This window comes from Halyomorpha halys, unplaced genomic scaffold, assembly GCF_000696795.3.
Source record: "Halyomorpha halys isolate HHAL.00 unplaced genomic scaffold, Hhal_1.1 Scaffold513.1, whole genome shotgun sequence".
In the NCBI taxonomy this organism is placed as follows: Eukaryota; Metazoa; Arthropoda; class Insecta; order Hemiptera; family Pentatomidae; genus Halyomorpha; species Halyomorpha halys.
In genome coordinates this window covers 385,885-395,509 of record NW_027106342.1, presented here as the reverse complement: position 1 = coordinate 395,509, position 9,625 = coordinate 385,885, and the positions used below count along the sequence as shown (strand labels likewise).

The following is a 9,625-nucleotide window of genomic DNA, read 5'->3' as shown; positions in this document are numbered from 1 at the left end:
ATACATGATGAAAAATTTAACTCGAAGAATAGTCTCATTATAAATGCTTATCGAACATTTGCATGGTTTATAAAAACATTATAATACAATAAATTTAATAATGAAAATAAAAATTATTATTACAACCCATAGAGGATGTTTTGAGTATGTGCGTGATGTATTAAACGTTTTTAAAAATATAGATATTACTTTTTTTTCTATGAAGTATTTTCTGAGTCGAGCTTGATTTGTCATACTTTTCTCGACATAAGACAATGCAGTATCTTCATTTGTTCAATCATCAATTGTATAATTTATTGATTTATAAATTTATTTATTTTGTTTTATTTATATTATTGGAAAGATATAAAAAAAATAATAATTTTAAACGACATTTTGCGTTAAAATTTCAAACGGATAGAAAGTGATTAAATTTTTACTCAGAAGTAGGAAATTCAACAAATCTCCTGGAATATTATCTATTAAACTGTTATGTATCAAATATTTACATTTTTTTTCCTATGAAATATTTAAACTAAAATGTTTTTTTAACAATGAAAGCCAAATTTGTCATAAATTTCTATACAGAAACAAATCAAAATACCGTTAAATTTATTTATAAATAAATACATTTATTTTATTTGACTAATAATTATTTAAAATGACATAAAAAATAAAAATAAAATAATTATGATATTGGATATGGGAATAAAATAAAATTAAACTGCATATATGGATAATTCAAAATATTCATTGAAATACTTGAAAACCTCCAGATTTAAAAAAAAAAATCGTATAGACATTTTTTCATTTTTCATTTTGAACTGGTTCATGGTCGTTATCAAGATAAAATTTTTAAAAATCACTCGCTTTATAAACTATTTATTGAATTATAAACAAGACCCTATTTGCATGTGATAAATTATTGTATATATTTCAGTATCGTTTTTAAATATTGTAGTTGTACAAATTATAAGATGCTGACTCTATTAAGAAAAGTGAAAAGAATTATTAATCAATACACGACTTACTGTAAGAATAAATAATGTAAAAATGTGTAATCAGTTTTCAATTATCGCAAACAAAAAATGTCAAATGAATTAAGAGATTTGATTTCTACAGATTATTAATTAAAAACCTCAAGACTCTTCGACAACTATATATTTTTTTTCTTCATTCATAACACAAACAAAACATCGTATTTTTTTTTTATTACATATAGTTCATATTATAAAAAAAAATTACATATCATATATACTACATACACACTACATATACATACATATAGTAAATATTACATATACTCATCTGTATATGGATATTACTTGATCAATTTTAATTAAAATTTAATCTTTGGATTTAGTTAACCCAATAAGAACTACGTATGGGTGGAATATCATCCATGCCTATTATTTTTTAAGCTGCTTAAGCCTCAACATTTCTTATCACCTTCTCTATTCCAGTACACTAATAATCAGTCTAACTACAGGCGAAGGTACGTTGTTTGTTTCTCTTTATTTCTCGATATTCAATTTTTTAATCTCCTTGGGTAGGAACCCACCCAACATGATAGTATGTATTCTGTCACAACGTTGTTGTGTATGTTCTGAACTTCATAATGCAGTGAGTAAGTATTTTTTTTAGTTTTATTCACAATCTTGTGAAAACAGAGTACTCAAAAAAACGTATTTCAACAGCTTTATTTTCGAAAAGAACCAGTCACAGTAATGCTCTACCTCACAAACTGGTCCGTACTCAGAAGGTATAATGTCCCGTTTCATTTGGTGAATGAATGATCGTATTTTTCCCCCTTTTTCTTCCTGTAATTTATGCAGTGCACTGTTGAATTGCATACCTTCTCATATTCTTTCGTATCTATTCTTCTTATCCTTTTCTGTTTGATGTGACTCAAGTACATAGGTGCTCTTTGGTTTGCCCCAAGGTGTTCAAAATGTCGTCCAATCTACGTTTTCGTATGCCTGAAGAAACCAGAGCAGAACTAGAAAGACAGCAGTTCGAAGATGGGAGTGATATTGAGTTTGTAGATACATGCTCAAAAGATGAGGATGAAATATTGATTATAATGATGAAGTGGATAATGAGTTTGATGCTAAAGAACCAAGTCATGAGACTCGGATGATAGGGTGTTTCTGATTGGCAAGGATGGCGAGAGTATATGAACTGATAAGACCCTACGATCGCCATATGGACGAACTCCAGCAAAGAACATAGTAACACACTATCTTGGTGCCAAAGGATTATCGAAAAATATGTAGAAAGAAAGTGATTTATTTTATTTGTTTGTCACTGAAGAAATGGTAGCCATTTAAAAATGATGCAAATAAAAATAAATAATAAATTATTTTTATGAATTTGTCCTACAATCAAGTCAGTTTTAAATTTTATTTCGTTCAAGTTTTACATTTTGTGAGTTTGTATTTTATTTTCCTAGTCTCTCAATGCTGTGAATTAGCAAAGAATATTTTAAGCTGTATTAAAGTTTGCAGTCCTATTTTCTTCAAAGTTTTGATGATAAAAAAATGCAATGTTCCAAATACTTTTTCTTTAAATTTTTTATTTTTAATTAATAAAAATTAAATTGGCTAAAAATGATTGTTAATTACTTTCCTATGAAATATGTTTTCAATTAAACTTTTTTTTTTATTTTAATAATGTATTTATTGATATTTATAACTGTATACACATATATACAACAAGTAAATTTGCTGTAGGTGACATAGTAACATGATAAAAACATGTGGAGAATCTACTCACTGATAGAACTCCAATAACATTTCTTGTGGAGAAGATCTCGAGGCCATCTTCTTTTCAGACGCTTAGGAGGATTATTAGGTAATGAAGGAGAAGCCAGGTTAGAAACAAGTGGATTTGGGTGGTTGAGAAGTTGATTATGGAAGGATTGGTTCTGACCAAATCGGCAACATATGGAACATTGAGGTCCTGATGGATGACTTGATTTGTGACAAAGTAAGGAGCATTAAGTATTTTACGAAGGAGTTTGGACTGTAAGGATTGGATTCTGGAGGAATTTGATGGTTTAGTGGAGCCCCAAAGCTCAAATCCGTATGTCCAGATAAACCTTATAATAGTCATGTAGATCAGTCTTTTGTAATGGATTGGCAATTTAGACTGTTCGTCTAGTAAATGTTGCAATAGTCGGAATCTACGAGCAGATTCTTGTATGAGGATTCCATGTCAGTCGTTTGTCGAGATGTAGTCCTAAGTAACGGATCTGTTCGACAGGAATAAGTGGGGTATTATTAAAGGATATTTCAATTAAACATAAAAAAACAATAAACATGTTTGAAATCCACCTAGGTTCAAATCCACCCGTAGTCGATTCCGGAAAGTTCCCATGATTTTAGCTGGATTAAATATTTATGAAAACTATATGAGTTTTCTTATTCGGTGCTTTTGACATAACCAATAATCATCAAAATCTTCCACAACCTAAACCTATTTCACTCAAACATATTGTTTATATATTCCTCAAACATAAAAGAAACCATTTTATTCAGAAATTTTGATACTCATAGTTAAATGAGAGTAAATATTCTCTTGTTTTAGTTAAAGATTTTTATCTAGTTATACATTACACAATTTTTTGAAGTTTCAAATATAATAATTATTATTATTTTTGCTGTAAAATACATATATTTTTACTATCTAATGTAATATTAATCAAAACAACTTTATTTTATTTTTATTTTTTTAGTGTGATTCATATTTCATTAATAAATATTAATAAAAAAAAAAATAAGGAAAATATTTTTTGAACAATATTAAACTCATTTTTTTAAATAATAATAACAGCAACTTATCTCTTTTTTTATTATATATCTGTATACATTTCATATTTTCCTTACGTTTTGACCAATTATGTTGGTTATTTCCTAACATTTTCTTTTTCAGCACTGTCAACGGATTAAAATATATTTTAAAACATTCAACTTCTGGAAGTATTTTTGATATTATATATAAAATTCTACTTATATTGTTATACTGGTTTTTATATTGATTTTTTTTTGGGGCTTTTATTTTTAGTCTCTTTAAAAAAAAAAACAATGTGAAAATGTCACTTTGTGTATCTATAACCCACTTTTATTTTGTGGGCTTAGTGTGATTCATGATTTTTTTTTTAATCTTTTTGTTGAATATTTAACAATAATATAATTTTAGTTTGACTTAAATCCAGTCGAATAATATTTATTATTGGGTTCATCTAATCATTTCATGTATGAGTGATTGTAATTTTATTGTTTTAGTAGAATTGCCATTTTATGCATGCGGAGAAGAAATTAGACAATAAATTCTTAATGTTTCGATACCGATGATCTGAATCCTTTTGTTTATATATTATAATTATAGTAAGAACATTTATTTATTTTGTGGCTGTTGTTTCAGGATTGGTCACTTCAAATAAAGTTTGTCCAACTTCGTGATGCAGGTTACTACGAGTGCCAAGTGACATCCCATCCGCCTTTCTCCATCATTATTTTATTAAAAGTTGTTGGTACGTATGTAGACATATATTTATTACATTTTTTGAGAATTTAACATATTATATACATTAAATATAGACATATCTGAGCCCTGATCAATATTTTTATTTTATTGAAACTTTATTTTTTTTAATAATTTGTCGACCTTCACTATTCTATAGATTTGCGTGCTCCAATCCTGCCTACAGGTAAAGTTTTTAACAAATTTTATTATTGTAATTATATATTTGAAAATTTATGAACTCATAATACTGAAGAAGATTAGATGTGAACTTGCAGCAGTATCTTCCAAACGTCGATAAAATAAATAAATTAAGCAATATTTTTTTTTTCAATTTTCAACCTGGATAGGAGGATACCATTTTTTTTTTTTTATGGAGTAGCATTCTTAAACCTGGCCGAATTCTGTTGGATATTATTTATATATCATGTAGTTGTTTGTTTATTTTTAGTGTGTATCGTTTATTTTAGAAATTTACTACCATAAACTTAAATTTAATTAACATATTTGTTGGTATTATTTCAACGGGTATTTACTGATAAAATTTATTCCAGAATTAGACTAGATTTTGTTAAGATTAAATTTATTAAAATTAGATTAAAATTTTGTTTAAAAATACGTATTTAGGATTTAAAACTGACTATTTCCATAGACCTTAGAACAATATTTGTCAATAAATTACGGTTTAAGGTCGAACAATAACTTACAATACATTGTGTATTTTTATGTTATTATTATTATTATTACTATTATGACACTACGGTCCCGTAACAACCCGGGCCTCTTCCACAACAGCTAACCAATCTACACGGTCTCTTGCTTTCTCCTTCCATCTGCCAACCTTCAAGAGCTTCAAATCCTCCACATCGTCCAGCCATCTGATCCGGGAACGTCCTCTTTTCCGTTTTCCATCTGGCTTGCCATAAACCATTTTTTTGGGTGTCCTTTCATTGGGCATCCTCTCAATGTCCTAACCATCTTATTCTTCTTATTTTAATTAATGCCACGATGCTGGGTTCCCCGTACAGATTTATCAGTTCCTTATTCCTTCTTCTTCTCCAAGACTCCTCTTCATATCCTTCTCAATACCTTTCTCTTCCAGGAGTTGAGCATCTGTTCTGATTTTCTTGTCAAAGGCCATATTTCTCCCCCATAGATCACTACTGGCCTTACGATGGTTTTGTAAATGACCACTCTCATCCTTTTAGAGAGTGCTCTAAAATTCAATATTTTCTGCAGTGAAAAATAACATTTATTTTCTGCTGCTATCCTGACCTCTATTTCGCTCTCTACTTTGTTATCATCTGTAACCATGCTTCCCAGGTACTTAAACTGATTTACAGAACTGAAACTGTAGTATTTATGTTCTATGGAACAATGATATTTTTTTAAAAATTTATTTGTTTATTTATTGCTATTAATAACTGTACATTATAATACATTGAGTACAATTTTAAAATGTAGAGAAAATACCCATTGGTAGCACTCTAATGATGTTTTACATTAGCAGGCCTCGTGGTCATCTTCTTTTCAGGCACCTCGGAGGATTGTCAGGAATAGAAGAGGAAGCAAGGTTCGAAACTAGTGGGTTTGGGTGGTTCGGGAGTTTGTAATGGAAGGAATGATGTCTGATTCGGGCTAGATCGAACAATAATATGTGCTTTAAACAATCGAATACTATCAAGTGAAAAAAAATAATACTAACTTATTTGACCCTGCACTCTGTCAAAATATTACAATTTTAAAAATGTATAAGTTTTATTGTTTTCATTGATTTGATCTTTTAACGTATTGAATTAAATAGAGAGTCAAGAAAGAGTATGTGTAAGTTAAAAGAAATAAATGTTAAAAACTAATTATCTAATTAGGTTAAGTAAGTGATTTTTCTATAATAACTTTATTTTATTTTACCTTACTTTATCTATTACAACGATTATTGACCATTACCCCACCAATTAATTAATCGAATCTCCATATTAAGTATTCTATGTAACCACAATAATTATTATTGCTGTCTAATAATACTAAAAATACAAATTGCATAATTTCAAATAAGGATTAACTATTTAAACAAGCATTATTGTTAGCTTTGCTCCAATTAAGGTTATCCTGATAATATTGATAACCAATAGATTGCAATGGATGAAGCAATGTAAAATTAAAGAAACTTATTATGAATGAATTATTCTCTTCACCTCTTTAGATAATTGCACAACTCTTCCAATCAAATGAACCTAAATTATTATTAATTATTTTTGATTTTGAAAATACAATGATTTTACATAAATAAAATAATACATTCTAAAGGAAAATACTCGAATCCATTTACATATCTGAAAATATTAATTATACAGTGAATTTCAAAACAGATACAAGAAATTTGAATCAACACTATGCAGAGATATTAAGTAAAATTAATTTATGAAAAATATAGGATAAATTAAATCTGGATAATTATAATTAGCCTTCATGGGAATTTTACTGATGAAATAAAGAGGATAATTGACAAAAATATTGTTATAATAAATAATTTTAATGCTTGAACTGAGTGGAGGAAGGTTACAAGCATTATTGTGATAAAGTTTTAACAAATAGTGACTGTGATAAATGAATTTTAATGTGAAAATTGACTAATTAGGTAATTAGACATAATGTAGGGTATACTTATTAACAAAAGAATATGTTACCTAATGTTTTAATGTTTCATAGAAATTTTTGTTTTGACCTGGGCAGAATAGCCTGCATGAAGTTGAGTTTTTAAATCATTTCGTTCCAAAATTGTATTAAGGTAAGATAAATTATAAATAATAATGTTAAGTAATTTGAATTGTTGAGGATCATACATGTAATAAAAGCTGTTTTGTGGTAGATTGTCCCTGAGGATGCCCGGATTGGCCGAAACGTCGGACTTATGTGTTAAGACTAAAATGGATAAAAATTAAATTATTTATTTAAACTAAATTATTAACTTAAAAATAAAGATCTCAAAATAAGAAAAATAAAGATCTCAATGGAAAATTATTTATTTATCAACAATGTGTGTATTATGAAAATTTTATTAATTAACTGTAAATAATATTTTCAAAATGGCGAACGGGAGGAGGGAGAATTATTTTTTCTTCCAGTGGCTAAGAAACGCGCGGGCGCTGGAAAGGAGGATTAGTACAAGAGTCGGGAAGAAAAAAAGGCAGTTATTTCACCCCAATCTTTGATTACTTTAATGAAAACTAGGTATAATTACTAGTCAAAACTGATGAGTCTGCCAAGTATAGGTAGGGGCAATAAAAAATGGCGGATATTTCAAAACCTTAAAAAAAAACATTATTTTTTCATTCGGAGCTCTATATCTTAAAAACTACCAACAACACTAGAAAATCTAAGATGACATTATTTAAAGAAGAGTAAATTTTCTAAAATGTGAGCCATAGTAGAGCTATTTACGTTAAATAGTTCTCGAGATATACCTTTTTAAGATGCAAAATTTCTTAAAAATCTACTGAATTATTAGTAGTTAGTTAATTTATTTTGAGAATTCTATATCTCAGGAACTATGTGACGTACAGATGTCTATTAGCACTCAAATTAAAACTAGTTTAATGGAATATAAAAAGGTATATGACGTTTACCTTCGTAGGAATAGTTGTTTTCATGATATTTGCTAAAATAAATTGGGTTATAGTTATCGGACAATAAGTTTGATTTATGAAAAACTTCATTTCAGAAACCATTTGTCGTACAGATGTCTGCCAGCGCTCAAATTAAAGCTAGTTAAATTTACTACAAAATAGTTATTGTGTTTATCTTTGTAGGAGTAGTAGTTTTTATGATATTTGACAAAATAAAGTCACAAAATGTTAATTTCTAGTTGTTCGTATAAAATGTTAGATTTTTGAAAAAATATATCTCTAGATCCATAAGACGCACATATGTCTGCCAACACTCAAAATAAAGGAAATTTAACTTACTATAAAGTAGTTTATGACACTTATCTTCGTAGAGGTAGTAGTTTTTATGCTATTCACATATGAATATGAATTTGGCCAATGAAAATTTGTCCGAACAACTATAAATCAATTTATTTTAGCAAATTTCATGTATACTATTACTTCTACGAAGATAAACATCATAAACTACTTTATAGCTCATTAAACTAGCTTTAATTTGAGTGCTAATATACATCTGTACGTCAAATGGTTTTTGAGATATAAATTTTTCAAAATAAAATCACTAACTACTGATCTTTCACTACGTCTCATACAACATTTTTATGAAATGATTGCTATTTAAAAAGCTATATCTCGAAAACTATTTAACGTAAATAAATCTATTAGGAATCATATTTTAGCAAATTTACTCTTCTTTAAATGACGTTCTATTAGGTTTTCTTGTGTAGTTCCTACTTTTTAAGATATAGAGCTCCGAATGAAAAATTGTTTTTTTTTATCGCTTTGAAACAGCCGCCATTTTTTATTCTCCCTACCTATACTTGGAAGAGTCATCAATTTTGACTATTAATTATACATAGTTTTCATTAAAGTAATAAAAAATTGGGGTGAGATAACTGCCTTTTTTCTCCTCTTGGGCTCTTTACTAGATGGACATAGCTCGATTCGTAGAGTTATATAAATGATGAAACTCCAGCGTTTAATTTTTAAATCTGCCGTAGAGTTTCCTACTCGTAAAAAAGAAAATAAAATAAATAAAAAAAAAATTAAGAGAATGCAGTTAGTTATCGTGTATATGGGAATGGAACATTGTACAGATAGACATTTCACCGCAAGGTGAGCTATAGCTGCCTTCACACAATCAAATAGATTGATAGAAAATCAATCACACGGTAACAAGTCATTTAATAAAAGTGACTACGCCTCGAGCACCTGCCCCAGTAGAGGTGATATCGCCATATCCTTATATATAACATTTTCTTCTCTTTCTATTATTGCAAATATAATCTAAGCATAATTTGTATACTGTAAAAACTCATAGAATATGAGATAGGAAACTGTAAAACAGAAATATGCTGTAAAAAATCTCAGACTATGCAAAAAGACACCTCAATTTTTAACTTAATTGATAAAAAAAGTTATGAATAATGAAATAAATTGGAAAAATTAAATATATA

At 28.1% G+C, this 9,625-nt stretch overlaps 1 protein-coding gene across 2 annotated transcripts in view; it reads left to right on the top strand.

Moving 5' to 3' along the window:
* The window catches only part of LOC106683754 (limbic system-associated membrane protein), a 299,259-nt gene that overhangs the window by 231,807 nt on the left and 57,827 nt on the right, over nucleotides 1-9,625 (top strand). For both annotated transcript variants that reach the window (XM_024359748.2, XM_067044681.1), the window contains one exon: nucleotides 4,405-4,513. In XM_024359748.2, coding sequence (XP_024215516.1) covers nucleotides 4,405-4,513 — 109 coding nt within the window. The remainder of the gene's footprint in view (nucleotides 1-4,404; nucleotides 4,514-9,625) is intronic.